At 38.3% G+C, this 19,777-nt stretch overlaps 1 protein-coding gene across 1 annotated transcript; it reads right to left on the bottom strand.

Annotated features, from left to right (window-relative positions):
• Nucleotides 1-1,865: 1,865 nt before the first annotated feature.
• On the bottom strand, nucleotides 1,866-14,863 carry cnn1b (calponin 1, basic, smooth muscle, b). Its single transcript, XM_058411974.1, has 7 exons — nucleotides 14,583-14,863; nucleotides 11,200-11,321; nucleotides 10,801-10,867; nucleotides 8,706-8,843; nucleotides 4,576-4,692; nucleotides 3,640-3,786; nucleotides 1,866-2,995 (listed from the first exon to the last, which is right to left on the bottom strand). Exons 1-7 carry the CDS (start codon nucleotides 14,640-14,642, stop codon nucleotides 2,756-2,758), a joined length of 891 nt encoding a protein of 296 aa, XP_058267957.1. The 5' UTR covers nucleotides 14,643-14,863; the 3' UTR covers nucleotides 1,866-2,755.
• Between the last annotated feature and the right edge of the window lie 4,914 nt (nucleotides 14,864-19,777).

Here is a 19,777-nt window from a genome sequence, read left to right as displayed (position 1 = left end):
CGACTGTTCACTATATAAAAAAATCAATAGCTTGTGAGAAGACAGTGTCAGTGCTTTGTAAGTGCCGGAGGTTTTGAGTCTTCAGGACGGAGGGCTTTTCAGGCTCTCTGTAACATCACAAGCTGCATTTTTATGTCTTATGGTTTTTGAGAGAGATAAAAATATTGGATGGTGAGACCATAATTGATAACAGGACCTTGTTTCATGGGTGTTCCACGATATTAAATGTAGCTATAAATGGATAAAAAGTACAATTTGTCGTTCTTACATTATAAATAATGGTATAAATTATTATTATGATATGTACATATCTTCAGAGTTGTCGCAGATCACTAATTTTCACTGGTGGCTCAACGATTCAAGCTCGCAAGGCCCTTAACTCTCTCTGCTCCGAGATTGCTATATCATGGTTGACTCAGTACTCTGACCCCAGCTTCCTAACAAAGAATTTCACTGTGCTGTAGCATTTATGAGACAAAACAAATTCTTCATCTTCTCTAACAAATGATTCTTTTATCAGCTCAGTGATTTATTTTTTTTACTTAAGGCTTCATACTTCTCACACTAGACAGCAATTATTAAAGTGTCAGAGAAATCCGGTGCATTAAGCAATGTTAAGCTTTTAGAGTGTCCAATGCCGTTTAGCTAGGAGACAATTCTCTATAAGTCTGGCAGCATCTTTTCTGAAAACATTTCTATTTTTAATATCATGTCATAAATCTATCCATATAATAACGTTCCAATTTCAGCTGCAATCAGTCTTCTAGTATTTTTAGGTCCGGCCTTGACGGACAAAGTTAATATTACCGTCTGCAAGCCTTCTTCCGATAATGACCTAGACTGGAGTACATTGCTGTGAGTGCATGCACTCATATTTAAAATCATTACAAACCCGTGCATTTTTGCACTGGCTTGTTAAATTCCAAGTGAAGTTGAAAAGTAATGCAGCGCTTCTGTAACTATGTGTAAGAATGTTGCTGTGTTCTTTCTCTGGAGGGGATTTACTAATATGGACATAAGCACTTAAGCAATCCTATGCCTTAGTGAAACCCAATCTGCACCTGATCTTTCACTTAAGGGTGCCGGCTGCCCAAATGTCATCTTCCATCTAATCAAAAATTCTTTTGTTGTTAAAGAGCCAGTTCACACAACTCCAGTGTGTATTCTCACCACATTCTCCTGATGCTGGAGACTCACCCAACAGATTATTACACTTACCACTCGCTGCTTAAAAGTTCTAACATCTGAGGGATTCCCTTTGAAAAATGCTTCCATATGGATCCCCTTTAGAAACATAGAACTGTTTACCATTTAATGAACACTTTTTTTTTTAACAATGTATGTCTATGGAGCACAGTTTCATCTCAGGCTCAGACGCTGCCCACGGTCCACTTTTGTGCTCTTTTTTGTGCACTTTTCCAGCCACAAGCCTTAAGATCTTGAAGGCTGCAATGTGCAATCATTTATAAACACTTCCATGTGCTGATTTCCAACAGCTAAACAAAATTCTAAGACGAAATTCTTTAGAAAGGTATTAACACTCAATTGAAGAAAGTTCATGGAATGATGTCTTCATTCTCATGTTTGTCAATAGACTGCAGGAAACTCCTGTTTTGCACAAATAAAACTAAGCTTTTTCAATTTTCCTGCTCTGTGGCACCTGATTTATCTTGCAGTTAATAACTAAGCAAGGAAATCACCACCTACTGCTAGAATCTGGCTCTCTATGACTAAGTTCTGAACCCTTGACCCAAGTCCATTTAAAATTCCCCAAAACGTACTTCATAGAAACCTTCTTAATAAAGTGAACTCTGGTTAATCTGTACTGTGCGGCACTGGGTTGTGTTTCTGCATATGAACAGAAGTGAACAGGACGAATTTATTATTCAAGGCACAGAGTGTGTTTTAGCAATTAGCTGTAATGGAAACAATCTATCAAATTTTACACACTTCCAAAAGCCATGCAATACTGGAGTGGTGCACATTACATTCTTCACGTCATGTTGTACTGCACCTGTAGATTTTAGCTTGATTTAAAGCCTCGCGGCTAAATGATATGTCCATCTGTGAACCATCTTCTTATGCATTTATGGTGCAAAAGACAGAAGGAAAGAGAAAGAACACAACATTGACTGCAAATCGCAGGAACCAAAAAAGGACAGGTTTGAGTTTGGTTGTCTGACTGGAATAATGCTGCGTTTTCTCAGGTGTCCTCTTAAGCAACAAAGCTTCTCTCATAAAAGGTGGATAGAATTTTTAGATGTTAGTGAGTGTCCTCAGCTTTGCTGTGCTTGGTTAGTACCATATCATCCTTTTTTACTTTTGCTATTACTTCCTCTGAGCCAAACTTTATGTCTGCAGACTTGTGATCATCAGGAGCTATAGTGGATAAACCAAACTATATCCAACTATAAGGAATCATAAATATTCTAGATTTTCTAGATCTTTTCGAAGCATAGTTTTTTGTCCATTTGCTAAAAACAAAATGTCATGCAAAGTGGTGACAGGAAGCCGCTACACTCAAAAAATAAAAATATAAAAAAAATTCCGAGTGAGAAGCAGGGGCAGCCCGTGGCATAAAATTACAAACCTTACAAACGTACATATTTTTTTTTATTCCATCTTAAATTAGACCTAATGTTCTGGTTTCGATGCAGTTTGCGTGGTCTCACAGGATGAGGTTTACATTTTTTAAAAAGTGGGCAAGAAATGAGTGAATAAAAAAAAAAAAAAAACGCGGCAGTGTGTAGGCGTCTTAGTCAGAGTACTGGTATCCGTCAATCTGCATGTCCTGGCCGTTGTCCATGTAGTCTTCGGGGTAAGTGCAGTACTTTTTGTCGTAGACCTGACGTGGCAGCCCGTAGACAGTCATGCCTGACTGCGATGCCACCTTGTTAGTACCCATCTGCAGTGAGACGATGGAAGTGTCACAGGTTTCCATGTCCAGCTTCTTATCAAAGATCTGTCGCTTGGTGCCCGGTGCTGTCATACCAGACTGAGAAGCAAGAACAACAATAAGAATATTGTAAATAATAGTTGAGGCTTGTACACTATATGACCAGGTTTGTGGACACCTGACAATTACATGATCAGAATATGTTTGTTTTCCCTACAACTATTGCAACACAGTTAGAAACACACAGTTGTGTAGAATGCCGTTTTATGCAGTAGCATTACAATCCTTTCACTGGAACTAAGTTCCAGCATGACAATGCCCCTGTGCACAAAGCAAGCTCAGTGTAGACATGCTTTGCCAAAATTGGCATGAAAGAACTTGAATGTCCTGCACAGAGCCCTGACCTCAACACTACTAAACACTTTTGAAATGAACTGGAACACTGATTGGCCTCCTCACCCAAGCTCACTACTGCTCTCGTCTCTGAATGAGCACAAATTCACAAAATCTAGTGGAAAGCCTTCCATGAAGATTAGAGACAAAGGAAGACCGACTGCATATTAATGGCCTTGGATTTGGAATTGGATATTTAACAAGCACTGTATTGTATGTGTGTGATAGTCAGGTATCCCAATATTTTTGACCATATACTGTATATGAACATATGAAGGATTTATCAATAATGTAAAATAAAACAGATCATAGTTATAATATGAAGCAGTGATGTTATACTTCATAAGCACCTGATTGGCTCCTTTGTTAGTTCCCATCTGCAGACTGATTGTTGACTGGTCCATAGGATTCTCCATGCCAGCTTTGGGGTCATAGAGGTGACGCCTTGTACCGTATGATGTCATCCCCTTTTGGCTGGCGAACTTGTTGGTTCCCATCTGAAAGAGTCCAAATAAGAAAAGAACAAAATCATTATCAGTGTTAATACACGGTATCCACAAAGTCAGAAACCAATGAGAGTAAAACTAAATATGCTCTGCATGCTCACTCCCTGCATTTTCTCAGCCACTGTAACATTTTTTGTATCAACATATTACTCCGACAAGGCATAACATTATGACCACCTGCCTAATATTGTGTTCCCCCTTTTGCTCTCAAAACAGCCCTGACCCGTCATGCACTGTGTATTCTGACACCTTTCTGTCAGAACCAGCATTAACTTCTTCAGCAATTTGAGCAGCAGTAGCTTGTCTGTTGGATTGGATCACACGGTCCAGCCCCATGGGCATCAATGAGCTTTGGCCGCCCATGACCCTGTCGCCGGTTCACCACTGTTCCTTCCTTGGACCAATTTTAATAGATACTGACCACTGCAGACCGGGAACACCCCACAAGAGCTGCAGTTTTGGAGATGCTCTGATCCAGTCGTCTAGCCATCACAATTTGGCCCTTGTCAAACTTGCTCAAATCCTTACACTTGCCCATTTTTCCTGCTTCTAACACATCGACTTTGAGGATAAAATGTTCACCTCCTGCCTAATATATCCCACCCACTAACAGGTGCCATGATGAGGACATAATCAGTGTTATTCACTTCACCTCTCAGTGCTCATAATGTTGTGGCTGATCAGTGTAGTTCAACATATTCCCATTGGCTCCCGACTCTTTGGGATATAAAAAAAATATTAAGTTTTACTAGACCAAAAAAACAAGACACAGAAACTGACCTGAAGCCCGATAACATTGCGCCCCTCCTTCAGTTTCTCAGGGGCGAACCTACGCTGCTGTTTCTCTGCATATTTCACCCCGATGTCAGATTTAGTATGGACACCTTTAGATTTAGCCTGTACACAGAAAAAGGGGATCAATTAATGATATGCATTATAAAATGAAACGGCACTCCACTGTCACTGAATGATATATCAGTCCCTCCAGGATTTTATGATTTTAGCTATGATAGAAATGAATGCAAAATCCAGCATGATATTTGGAGGATCTTTGAATTTTTCCACAGATTCTTTGCAGATTTGTGCCAATATATGTCATGTGACATCATGACAACGTGCATTCATGTGTTTCATGTACAATGAACATGAGTACAGCTATAATAGATAGCAATTATACATGTGGCAGTAGTTTATAACATGAATCCTGTGACTGGGAAAAAATAATAAAAAAAAAGAAAAAATGCTACAGACATTTTTTGGCTGCAAAAACCACAAGAAACTCCTTGAAATCCTTAAGACACTGAAATGAAGCTACTGTTGAATGTTCTCATACAAACGAAGCTATTCTTTGATAATGTCTTTAAATTGTGCTATAAGTACATTATGTACATATATCATGCTGTCCTGAAATCTACTTAAAGTTTACTCCTGTAACACAATATTTAGGCACATTATACTGTATGGCTATAATTACTTTAGTGCAAGATGGGGCTGAAATGATATTACTTGTAGGTAAGCCTGTTCAGCATTACTGCTGATTTGATAAATAATTTAATCCTTAATACATTTAATACATCATTATTTCTACAGTAGCCTAATAGCTCGTTCACAGGCATCTATATGGTGGATTCTAACCATAATCTATAACAAGGGCTTTTTCTTTTGTTTTTTTGTTCAACACACATTTTCTAAGAAAAGAAAATTCTACGTAATTTGCATTGTCAATAAATTAATACTGATGAGATTGGGATCAAGTTTTATAATAAATTGTGAAGACAGTGTCAAGACTTGCTTGATTTTTTTTTTTAGGAAGTTTCCTTGTAATTTCTAGATTTTGTTAAAAATGAACACTGTTAAATTAAGTCATTTTTTCTGAATATAACAAAATATAAGACAATTTGTTTTAATGGGTTTCTAGTCTAGGGTTTTTTTAAAAGGTTAATTCAACTATAATGACAGATAAACTGACATAATTAATATGTCTGTCACGAGATATATATTTAACATTTATATGAGTAGTCTCCTTTCTACCAGAGTTTTTAGAAGAGTCTACAGAGGATACAGGACATGAAGCTTTATCATCTAGGGGACTTTATAAAATGACAAGCTGCTAGTCTTATTAATTTTAAAAGGAAGAATAAAAAAACAAGACTGCTGAAGGAATGACTCCACAGGTCCAGAAAGGCCATAAGTTATTTATTATTTTGTTATTTTGAGATCACAACATATTTTTCTTGTGATCTCAAGATAACAAAGTTGTGTTTCCCGAGCTCACGGCTTATTTCTCTCATTATGTCAAAATGCATTATTAAGGAAATATGATGTACATGAAGAATGAGGCCATCTTTATTTTAATCAGGTGTTAATACAAAAGGTCAGGTTTTGCCTTGCAGTTCTGAGCTCCTGAGGTTGATCCAGAGCCTGTGTGGAGTTGCACTACTGTATACCCCCCCACCCCCCAAATTTCCCTTTTGGGATTAGTAAAGTTAAATTTTTCTGTCTAGGCTTGTGTTTATAACCGCTAGAAAATTTCCAAATTAGGGTCTGTCACTAGTTCGTCTGAATTGGAGACTCAGAAATCTGCAACAACTCTGTCATGGACACTATACTGATCTTTAAATATCAGTTTCATTGCCAAACAGTTTGAGGTACCGGAAAATCTCGGTGGTTATTGAAAGGTGTTTGATCGATGCCGCCTAAATGGTATGTATCTCTCAAGACAAACAAAATAAAATAAGATATAATTACTGCAGAATCACCATGATACCAATTCGATGACAGTGTACCACTGGCCACAACAATGGTAGTATGCTACATGATCCCTGCAAATAACTTTTGCTATCAAGATCAAGGAAAAAACGTTTCTTTTTTATTACCAAGGCAAAAAATGAAAGAAAATAACTTTTGCTATCTTCAAGATCACTAGAAAAACAAGTCTCTAGATAACAGGACAGAAAAAAAATGAAGAACTCATGGACTTTCTCGACAGCAAATGAGAAGTTCCTTTTTGCAGCTATTCCACAACATTACATGTAACTATAAAAGGATAGAAAATATGGCATGATGCACTTTAATAAAAACAATAAATATAATTGTCAGCAAATTGATATGGTGTAAGAGGAATAAAGCATGATGCGCTTGTTAGATAATCAATTGCCTTGTCAATGAATATTTTCATATATAAAAATATGCCTCTATTGTGTTTTGTTGTGTACATTTTTTGTGACACTATTAGTACACGAGCCACGTTCTTATTTATTTGCTAGGCGGAAAACAAGTCACAAAATCCATCTGTCCATCTGTAAGAATTCTCTGTGAATATAAATTTCTGATTGCCTGACCACAGGCTGTACACTTCGCCACTGTCCCGCTTGGCTCACACTTGGGTTTTTAAAGCAGTTTTAAATGAATTCTGACATTCGCAATTTGTTCTGCCTCTTATTCCATGGTTAGTTTCATGTGCCATTTATTTATACAGTACGTTTAAAGGCGTGTTGGCTGAAGTTTTGCAAAGGAAACTGAAGTGAATGTGGTTTAAAAAATCTAGAAATCTTTTTTAGATTTACTATTTGACAACGAGTGTATTTTATTTTACAGTTGCTATTAAAATGCACATAGCTCATTGCTCAAATTGCAAACCTAATTAATAACACTCTATACTCAGAAAATACATCGAAATTCGAGTATATAAAAACTAAACAATACATATGCTTCACATTTTATGTATTTCTGTTTACGTTAGGGTTACACCAACTGTGTAAGGTGAGAAATCTGGGTTAGGTGACTTAAAAATGTAAGTTTTGTTTATAAAGACACCGATTTGGCTACTACAGAAGCTTGTTGGTGTAAATAACTGGTTTCTTCCATCATTATTACTTGACTACCGCCTGATTAAAATGCCATTTCGTCCTTTAATTAATTATTCATTTCTTAATGTGTTATGGTGAATGATTTGCAAACAGATTTATTGATTAATAAATGACTTCTATAAACAGCCTTTTGGATAGTGGGCCTTTAAAAGGAATTAGGAATAAGCACCATTTATTTGTTACATATACTTTACAGAAATAGCGAAATTCAGTTCTTCACATATATCAGCATGTTAGGAAGTTGGGGTCAGAGCACACGGTCAGCCTTCATGCAACACCCATGGAGCAGAGAGGGTTAAGGGTCCTGCTCTAAACCTACAGATTAGCGCCTTAACTAGAGCCTTAACCGTTGAGACACTACTACCAATTTAGCCCAATATCTTCTCTTACAGTATATTGAGGAGTACATTTCTAGTGATATTGAAAATAATAAGAAACACATGTACACAGTATAATGGAATCCAAGATTTTTTTTTTCTTCTTTTCTACATTTTCTTTGCTATAAGTCTGTCCAAAGGGTTCATTAAACAGTTTTACTGTGAAATCTGTTTTCGTCTGGTCTTTCCATTATTTTGTCTACCTCACATAAACATTAGTAAAAAACTTTGGAGCTCAGAAATGGAGGAGATTCAGGAAATCACTGCCTCACATGCACAAAATCACTTATACAAATAAAGCTATTATTAGCCTCCAAAAAACTGCCAAAAAGCCCTTCAGTTCAGAGAGCACTAAAAAGCTTGGATTTGTTTGGGTCACGTGAAAGGCGATGGTCATGAAAACATTTTGTTACACACTTGCGTTCTCTAGCACTGCCTATGAGATCACTGTTCATTCTTTACTCTATTCCCACAAGCATGTCTGCATAATGATGGAGTGTGGAGTAGAGGATCTAATTCATCGTCATGCAAAAAATGTTATGCTTATAGTGTGCGTGTTCAAAAGAAACAGATCTGCATGAATATACAATGTACATGGAGGGAAAATATGACAGAAATGTAAGTAGATCTATGTAGTAATGTAGAAATGTAGTAGTTCACTTACTATCCCAGCTAGTGTGATCAGAGTGCACTGAACCTGCGTGTGGTTGACGTTCTCAAACAGATCATTCGCCTCAAAGATGTCATGGGGCTTCAGACCGTAATCCTGAATGGCTCGGACAAAATTGCCTATGTTTTCCAGCTGCAAACAATAAGAGCATGTATGTAAAAGGTACAGCCATCTTTGCATACAGTATTCACTTTTAATACAGAGCAGATCAATGGCATGACACATTCTGTTCAAATCTGGAATTAATGAGTGGTGTCCTCTTTATTTTATGGAGGAAGAAATAACACAACATGTGTTAGAAACAGATCTGGTTCTCAGCAGATGAGAAAACAATAATACACTAACTGTCTATTAAAGTACTCAGAGAAAAACAGAATATATTACAAGGCAAAACATCTGGGATGTCTCAGAATATCTCCTTGGCGTTTAAAGACAGCTTTATTTGAGAGCCATTAGCTAAAATTTCATCAGAAATCATTAGACAGAACCATCACGCATGCCTACGGCTTATATCAGCCCTCTGAAGAAGTGCCTTGCATTGTATTAAAACAATCTGGGAAGCTGTGCTGTGTAGGTTTGACCTACATTCATGTGCAATTTATTGAATTCATTGGTGTGATGCTGAAACTACAGTAACTACAGTTTTCAAAAACATCTTCATTATCTTTCAGTCTCACAGAACACAATAAATATTCTTAAACCTTGGAACATATTGCTGGTTTCTGTGAAACTATTGCAAAGGCCAATCTTGTTGAGTACTGCAGATCCAAAACTATTGTCAGAATGTATTCATACTGCATGAAGGTGCATTACTGCCTCACAGCTCCAAAGGGTGAACTTGGGTTACTGTCTGTGTGTTGTTCTTCCAGTTCTCCCTATGGCTGTGTGGGTTTCCTCTGGGTTCACTATCCACAATATTCTCAGGAACCATACTGACCAGGATAAAGTAGCCAGTAAAGATAAATAAATTCATAGTGGTAAGATGTTTATAGACAGCTCATGACTGTGTAATCCTGATATATGGCTGAACTAAAGGCTGTTGGCTGTAAGAACATCTGCTTAAACAGCAGCAGCAAAACTATTGGAACACACCAATGAATATGTCCACAACATAAGAGTTGCTTCTGTAGCATTTATCCTATCTCATACTCTCTGGGCAAAAGTTTATGGACAGCTAACCATCACAACCAGGGCAGCTCGTATAAATGGGGTAGAGGGTAGAGGGTTCAGTATGGTCAGGGGGTAAGCACCCCCTGACCATACTGAACATCCCATTCCAGATTCAACCCTCCTTTTGCTATTATAATATCCTTCACTCCTCTGAGAAGGATCTCCATTAGATTTTAGAGCATGTCTGTGGAGATTTGTGCTCGTTCAGCCACAAGAGCATTAGTGAGGTCAAGCACCAATTAAGTCTGGTCAATAAGTAAGTCTGGTCTTTAATCCAGTTCATCCCAAATGTGTTAAGTAGGGTTGAGGTCAGGGCTCTTTGTAGAACAACCTTTTTCCATTGCAACTTTGGCAAAACATGCCTCCATGGAGCTCACTGTGTGCTTTGTGCACAGAGGCATTGTCATGCTGGAACAGGTTTAGACTCCTTTGTTCCAGTGAACGGAAATTGAAATAGATATCCTATATAACTGTGTGCTTCCAACTTTGTGGCAACGATTGCAAAGATTGGGGAAGGCCTACATATGGATGTGATGTCATGGTCAGGTATACACAAACCTTTGGCCATATTGTGTTTTAAACTATACCATATACTAACACCATAATTATCATTATATGGAAATGTATATGGCTTTCAGAGTAATTCAGTGCATACAGTCCTTTAAGGTTAGAGTGTATTAGGTTATGTATGGACAAAGCGTCCTTTGATGCAGATTTTTACAGCAGTTACATCAAGATATTTGTCTCACCTCTGACTTCAATTTAATTTCCCTAATGACTTTAGGGAAGAATAGGTCCAGTGTTTTTTTTTTTTTTTTACAGCCATGCAGTGTAATATAATCTCTGCAGGATTTATTATACGCTCATAGAAAAGCATATGAGTATGCACAGAGATTTTTTTGGGGGAAAGGATATTCACCTGATGCCAATTCTGAGTGGAGTTGTTGATCTTTCGCACAGAGCCAGGCTGGAGAGCATTGATGAGTCTGGGAAAGAAAAAGACAGACAGACAGAAAGAAAGAGAGAGAGAGAGAGAGAGAGAGAGAGAGAAAGAACAGATTTATAATATTTAGTGTATATAGTATCATTCATAGTTGTTAGAGAATGTATAATCAGTGTTATGATGAAGCATTTTGTCTGCAGAGCTTCTGGGCTGTAAAGCCTCAACTGCTGAGTTTTAGTTCTAAACTTTCAGATCTAAAGTTTACATTTCAACAGCACATTTACATTTTCAGGTATGTGTGTGCTGAGGCAATTGCGAGCATCTTAAGACAAACTAATTATCTGTGATCATTATGTCACTGCAGCTGTTACTCACTCGCACAGGATGACTCCATCTTTAAGGCCTTCCATGAAGTTGTCTGGGACTTTGCGCCCTGTCAGCTCATGGATCCAAATCCTGAGCTCCTCCTCCTTCTGAGGGTCGTACTTCTGTGCAAGCTGGAGGTCAAATGTCAAACAAGGGTCATTGTAGCACCTTTAAAGCATTTCTATTCATATTTCTAGCTGCTAAAAGACAACAGGCATGCAGCGTCTCTCAATAGCTGCCTTAGTTGCATGTTATTATTAAGGACTTAGTACACTGTTTAATTTATAGCCCTTTAATTATAGCAATAATCAGTTGATTACAGTCATAACAACACAGAAAATCATCATACCAGCGACCAGGATGATGAATTTTATAGACAAGAGCTTCCCCAAGAGCAATCAGTGTTACACTTCGAAGTGTAGGTTCTTTCAGACTTCAAGAACCATCATCCAATCTTCCGAAAATCCCTGTAAGTACTGTATTTTCAGGACATGAAAATTCAGTTACACGATTGTGTTTAACCGTAATAATATTCAGATTGGGCACAATTTATAATATCCCATCAAGACATTTCTGTCCATAATGTCCACAGATTTCAACACTATTGTCTGTCCATATACGATCTCAATTTTTTTGAAGTAAGGGGCTTCTTAAAAGACCAGCCATGAGATGGAGGGATTTGAAAAAAAAGACATTTCTGCATAAACACACTCAAAATATTGTTGTATTTTTGTGTCGTGTTTCTGCTTTTCTGAAATGTTTGTGCTCCCTGTGTCTGACAACTGAGGGAGAAAAGAGAGAGAGAGAGAGAGAGAGAGAGCCAACAATAACACTGATTTCAAAGCAGCAGGGGTTTGCTTGGCTTCCACTCCAGCACACCAAACTTGGGAGTAACATACCTCTCTCTCTCTCTCTCTCTCTCTCTCTCTCTCTCTCGCGCGCGCTCTCTCTCTAGCACATGGATAGTGTTTCTGGCTTTCATTCTTTCATATACATACACACCATTTTTCTATGTCACACCCCACACAGCTGTCTAGCCATCATCAGCTCACTATCCCACCATCTCCCTCTCTCTCTCTCTCTCCAGGTCCCGCTGTCCTTTTAAAGTGAAACACTTACACTCTCTAACCACGTCCGTTTATGGGATGCAAGACGGACAGCCGTCGTCTACGGCCAAGGAATTCTGCTCAGGCCTTCATTTGTTGTTTTTCTCCCTCACTATGGACATGAGGAATGCAGTCAAAACCGGTCTCTCTCCTGTGTTTCTCTTTCTACATGGTGTGCATGCTGTTATGGGTTATCTTGAATCAAGGACTGTTTAACTGTTTATCAGTCAGAGGAGCATGCTCCACTTAAAAAAGGGAAGTTATAAATGTGTTTATGAAAAGTGTGGTAGCCCAGAATGAAATTGCTGGAGTAATTACTTTCTCAGCTGCAATCCTGTCAACTTGTTTTCAAGTTTCATGGCATTCTGAAGCAATGATGGTCCAAGAAAACAGCAAATGCTCATTTGAGTTTATGGCAAAAAATTCTCTGTGGTTTCATATCTCTGCTTTCTTGGGCTAGGCTCCTCTGTGGTGTTCCACCTAAATCACAAACTGTTTACAATACACCACTTTCCCGAGGCTGTGGACCCAGAGAGAGCTGTGTACTTCCTTATTTGGGGAACAGAAAGTCACAGGCCTGTCACTCAGATGGACACAGAGACTGTGGATACACCCCCTACATCCAGAGGGTCAGTCATAATGATGGTTAAAATACCTGGAGCATGCTGGGCAATATGGCAGTGTGTATCGTGAACGTGTTCCTATGTGTTCCTCATCACAGTATTTGCAGACTTCTATATGTATATATACTTGTAATATCCTTATGTGAGCTTGGCTATTACTCTGATCCCAAACCTCTTCCTGTTTGAAGACTTAGTTATCATGAACAGCAATGTTAAGCAATTATAATACATTCATCATTATAGTTTAGGTCTCGGGAGGTTATGGTATACCAAAGATACAACACTGCATCTAGAGTAAACCTCTTGACCATTAGCAGATTCCAGTTGCCTATTTGATGTGTGTGAGTAAGCCGTGAGTTATACAAAGTAGCTACGAATGTCAGTCCAGTGACAAATGTTTAACCTTTGGCCTTTCACATTCAAAATGAATGCTGTAAGTTCTGCTTATTTGGGGCTAATGATGCTGGTGTTGACTGGTGAAGCTGGTACTGCCTGTGAGGTTTGTCAGATGTAGTCTATATAATAAATGTATTATTTCAGGAACTACACTCACTCGACTTTATGTGTGGAAAAAAAACCATTTTTTGATGTGGTGCAATGTAACTGTACTTGACTTTTATTCGATGTGCCAGCCATAAAAAAAATAAAAGTGCATTGAAGAAGGGTTTCTTCAGATAGTTAAAGTTTTACAAAATGAATAAAAATAATCTTAAATAGGTATATTTCTGTGGGTTCTGATGAACCTTTAATGATTCTCTCTGTGGAACGGAGCAGATGATGTCAAAAATCTCCTGTTACCCCTTTTAAAGGTGAATGAGATACACAGAAAGCAATGCATCCAAATGTTTTACAAGACCATGTTGGGCTCTGAGGAGAACATTTAATCTTTATTTAAAACCTTTAATTATTTCCATATATGTTCAAATAAAAAAAATCAAACAAATTCCACTCCCTCTTGTCACTGCAATAAACACAAAACTGAACAGAGAGTGAAAGAACCCGACATGTCGTAAACAATTATTTTCGGGTATGACTTTTACGCAGGTTTCGCAAACATCCAAATGATGTCTCAGAAACCCACCACTGATATATGCATTAAACCTGAGGTAGTGCAGAACAGAGCTTTATAGATACATCACTGGTCTAATTATGCATCAAAAAAAAAGTGCTATTGATGGCACCAGACCAGTGACAAGGAAAAGTGTATTTCTGATTGTGAGTTACTTCACACACACACACACACACACACACTGTTTTAACTGTAGCTAATAAATTCAATACCTAGCCCTAGTCGTAACTAAAGCGAGCCATTTTGACTTTTATAATTTTTCAAATAAATCAGCATATTTTGGTGAGTTGTGGACTTATGACACTATCATTGTAAAGACTTTTAGTCTAATTGTGTGCCCACAAAAGCTTCAACATGCGTAAAAAGAGAAGAAGATGCACACACTTAAGGTACAGAAACACTTTTTTGTTCTTTACCAAGAGGTTCAGTATAAACTAGGCCTATCCTGCAGACAGACTCACAGCTCTAATGTTTTGCCACTCTGGCGCGTGAACGCCAAAGCAGCCGCCGCCTCCTGGTTTAAAGCGCCCGTGCGCCTCGCGCGCTCCCGCTCACACACTGTACACACTGCTAGCGCGAGCACTCGCATCCTACCTTGCTTTTCACCTCCGCTGAAAGTCCGAAAGCTGGCCCGCTTCTGAAGTGCTGTGCCATTATTATTTTTAATAGTTACTGGAGTCGAGCTAAGTGGTGGAGGAATGCGTCAGCTGGGGAAAATCTGAAGAACAGTTATCCTGCGCCACCAGATATCTGTGGTAAAAAGTTGAGCCCGGTGCTGATGTTGTTGGGGGGGGGGATTTGCTCCTCGGTTACTATCCCGTTTTTCCCCGCATGAGGAGAAGCGTCACAACGCCACACTTTTCCCCCAATCTTTTTTAAACTCTTCCCGTCTGCGCGTGTCCGCCGTGCGCGCCCATTGGCCCGGAACCTCGTCCAATCCGCGCGCTACGTCTTTCTCCCGGTGATGTCAGCAGCATGGTATTAAAACTCAGCCGCTGTCATTTTTTCCGCCCTGAATAGAATTTACGGATGCCCCTTATTTGTCTTCAAATATGCTGCTCTCGTACTTCTGTTTACATAAGCTGCTTTACACAGACACAGAGATCATTGGATTAAAAAAAAAGAGAAGATATCTTTTTTATGTTTGCTTTAGCAGACACACACTTGAGTAAAATCAGCATCTGTACAGAAGGATAAAGGAAGCTTAAAGGGAAAATCCACCCTCAAAGACCTCTATCTTAATCTTTATAATGAACATGAGATCCTTAGCTGTGTCCAAGATTTATCCTGTGATGAAAGTTGACTTCTTTCACCGTGTGTTTTCACTTTGTTTTCTGCAATGCCCACTGACTGATAGTGACCCCCAACAGTACATGGCCTTCGCTTCATCCTGTACCTAAAGAGCACCACTTTAGTCTTCCCAGCTTTCTCAACTCATCATCTGCAAGCTCATCCTTAAACAGTTCCAAAGCTTCAACCTTTATGCTAACACCGCTGCCTGTCATCTTGTAGATAAGCTAACCAGCCAAGTCGAATCTTTGCCGTAACCCTTGCAATTCTGTCAAATAGCTGAATTACATTCTGGATCTTTGCGTCCATGGTTTGTTGTTTCACGACTTCTCTGTTGGATTTCTCAGTGTTGATGTTGAACATCACTGGAAAATAGCAAATGAGAAAAGAAGCTATTCTCATCTTGTCGAGCTAAGCTTGTTTTTATGAGTTTAGAGGAAGACCTGGCAGTTATCCCTTATGTCCTATTAAACTCTATTGTAACTCCACTAGAAATATGCCACTGTCATGACAGCACAGCATACAAAAACTTTTCACAAAAATAAAAAATACTACCAACCAACACATTGGAACCAAACACGTCACAAATATTTCAGTATAAATATATTTAGTTTATTTCAATCTGAAGTTTTGCTTTATATATACTTTATGCTCAATTTTAGGGACATTTTCCCACAAGGTTGCCGCAAAGGGAAAGCACGCAATTGTGTAGAATGTCTTTGAATGCTGTAGATTTACAGTTTAGCTTCACTGGGACTAAGAGGCCCAAACCTGTTCCAGCATGGCAATTGCTCTGTGCACAAAGCAAGCTTCAGAAAGACACGGTTTGCCAAAGTTAGAGTGGAAGAGCTTGAGATGGTCTGCACAAAGCTCTGACCTCAGCCTCACTGAACATCTTTGGGATAAACCAAAATGTTTACTGCACTCTAGACCCCATCACCCAGCATCAGTGACTGACCTCACTAATACTCTTTGTAGATGAATGATCACAAATCCCCACAGCCACACAAAAAATTTAGTGGAAAGCCTTCCTATAACAATAGAGGCTATTATAACAGCAAAGGGCAACTAAATCTGGAATGAGATATTCAACAAGCACATAGGAATGTGATGGTCAGTTGTGTACACCCTTTGGCGATAAAAATGTATGTTTACAATAATTTAAATAAGACTGAATGCATCTTAATACACCATTTGTAATTTGTTATTACTGGACTATTCTATATGACAGTCGAAACCAGGTGGACAATCCAAAACATTCTTTAAATAGAAACAGTAGGCTTAACCACATTAATCCCTGCTGATCATGAGCTCCTCTTCAAAAATGGGTTGATGGGTGGTTGTGCTGGTGTGAGCTGGTTTTCCTCTTTTATTATGATACGTCACCCAATGAGCCAGAGCGCCCTGTAGATCACATAATCTCAGAGACATCCAGTACTATCACACACGTCACCTTGTACACCGAATGTACAATGCTGATGAGGTGTATGTGTGTTAGGAATTTCTCTTTATGGTCACAATATTTGAACCCAGGCAATAAAATAGTTGCAGATGTTTTTCCAAAAAGGAAACAGTGATAGCTGGTCATAATTCTGTCTTTTTTTTTTTTATTTATTTTTTATTTATTTATTTATTTACTTACTTACTTACTTACTTACTTACTTACATACTTACTTATTCATTCATTTTTATTTGATTCTTTTGCTGTTAGAATACTGTTATTCATGGATAGCTCGTTCCAGTGTGTTTATTGTTTTAAAAAAAATATTAAGGATCAATTGTGGGTAAACGGATCAAAATACAGATTTGTGAACACTATTGTCTTGGCCCCATTGTGTTTGAAACACAGGTGATATGGAGAAGCAGGTGTAGACTAGACTGTTCTGTTTCATTTCGCTCCAAAACACAGAAAACTATGTAGACTTCTCTGGCAGTTAGATAAATGAATCATTTCCTCAACTCTGCCAAAGAAGGGGGTGTTTTATATCAAATTTCCACACACAACACTGAAAAAGAAAACAGAGGGCTACAGTGAAGGAGAGTCTGATGAGTTTGCCTCAAGCTCTCTGTAGCTCTGAATGTTACCTAGTACATGCCACTGGATGTAAAGCAAGTAATACTGTGGACGTTTGCTGCAGGTAAAGAAAGTGGTACTGCTGTGGCACTGGATCAGTTACAACTGCATATACTAGATGTGCAAAGGTGTCTTTAAACATATATATTTTTTTATCATCTCATGATGGTTTCAGCTCAACATCAGAGCAGAGGAGGAAAAACAACCCAGTGAATAGCTCCTCTTCTCTTCACTCAAGTTTTGATAAATAAATATTATACCATCAAATTTCATTTCCTCTGGCTTATTTGCTTAAAGTTTCATTGAAATAATGTTTCATCTCTTTGATACACTAGGCCCTAGGCCTAGGTGATTTCTTGCTAAGACATTGTGCATGCTTTCTATAAAACCTACATTGACCTTTGGTAATGGTGTAAAAGCACTGGTCTGGGATTTCAACTCACATCCTTCCAGGCAGTAGTGCAGAGCCTTTAAGGAATACTTCAGCAGTTTTCAACTCAATCTCTAATCTACTAGAAGTGTAAACCTCAGGCTTGCACAAATTACCATATGATTTGAGCAATGATTTGATATTTGCTGATATCACTGAATATGCTATGATAGGATATGATGTGATGTAATAGCCTCTAACAGATATGCAACATTCAGAATCTGGGGAAAACTTACCATTAATTCATGATGATATCAAACATACTGTTAAGTATCAGAATTATAGGCAAATCAACTTGATTGCTATTAATGCATCGGTTAAATCCAGTCTGTTACATTCCTATCTGTTACTGTTAGTAGTAGTGGCTTACTGTTTAAGGCTCTGTGTGACTGATCAGAATGTCAGTGGTTCAATCCTAAGTACTGTCCAGCTGTTATTGTTGGGTGAATCATGTCTGATCTCAGTTTCCTAATAACAAGCTAGGATATGTGAAGAAAAGAATTCCACTGTGCTGTATTGTACATTTGACCATCAAAAGCTTTCTATTTCCTTTAATCAGAATAATTTGTCCTTTCCAAGGACAAACATTTACAAAGAAAAAAGTGTGGTTACTACATCAGTATGATGCACAGACGCTACACTGAGAAGTTTAAATAACCAAAATGATGTTTTTACTAGATAGCTCAAATGCACAGAAAGTTAGATTAAAACTATACCAGCAGCATTGGTAAGGGATTCTGTAACCTTTACTGTTAGCGTGCAAGACTGATTTTGAGCCTTTGCTAAAGAGCCACAGATTGAAGAGTGAGACTAAAATATTTATTGATGGAATCCAACTGCCCTTAGACTTAGAGAATAAATTAGGTTTTAGGTTTTCTTCTTTTGTTTTTTCCTTGTTTTTCCTTGTAACTGGAAAACATATCTAATTTATGGCAATCAACTGTTCACTACAGATGTTTAAGTTGGGCATTAGGTTGAAAAAATGCTGGCATTGTCCTTTAACATTCAAGTTCTTAAAACAAAAATGTTGTTCAGTTTTAAGAAACTTTGTACAACCCAACTTTTTGAAAAAGCATCTAACTACCATCATCTGACAACCGCATACAATTTTTGGTTGTAAAAAACCTGTAGTGCTTTGGGCCTAGAAATTTAAAATTTTAAGTTTCATCATCTTCTTCTACTTTTTCTTCTTCTTCTTAATATATATAATAATAATAATAATAATAATAATAATAATAATAATAATAATAATAATAATAATAATAATTAACACTGGACTTCTATTGCTTACTGATACTGCAGCTGTACTCCACCAGTAAGCTTCACTTTATTCAGTTTCTCACTAAAGTCCAAAGTGGCAATAAAAGTCTACACATCCAATTTTTTCTTCATCTTCAGATCTCTAATAGAAGCCTATAGATTTTGTGCCAAAATAGAAGGGATATTTGAGATATCCATGCTCTACTCTATTGAGATTGAAACCCCAGTCATACACTATATTGCCAAAAGTATTCGCTCACCCATCCAAATAATCAGAATCAGGTGTTCCAATCACTTCCATGGCCACAGGTGTATAAAATCCAGCACCTAGGCATGCAGACTGTTTTTACAAACATTTGTGAAAGAATGGGTCGCTCTCAGGAGCTCAGTGAATTCCAGCGTGGAACTGTGATAGGATGCCACCTGTGCAACAAATCCAGTCATGAAATTTCCTCGCTCCTAAATATTCCACAGTCAACTGTCAGCTGTATTATAAGAACGTGGAACTGTTTGGGAACAACAGCAACTCAGCCACGAAGTGGTAGGCCACGTAAACTGACGGAGCGGGGTCAGCGGATGCTGAGGCGCATAGTGCGAAGAGGTCACCAACTTTCTGCAGAGTCAATCGCTACAGACCTCCAAACTTCATGTGGCCTTCAAATTAGCTCAAGAACAGTGCGCAGAGAGCTTCATGGAATGGGTTTCCATGGCCGAGCAGCTGCATCCAAGCCATAC

This window comes from Hemibagrus wyckioides, linkage group LG02 (assembly GCF_019097595.1).
Source record: "Hemibagrus wyckioides isolate EC202008001 linkage group LG02, SWU_Hwy_1.0, whole genome shotgun sequence".
In the NCBI taxonomy this organism is placed as follows: Eukaryota; Metazoa; Chordata; class Actinopteri; order Siluriformes; family Bagridae; genus Hemibagrus; species Hemibagrus wyckioides.
Note: the sequence above shows the minus strand (reverse complement) of the source record. Positions and strands in the feature narration are given on the sequence as shown.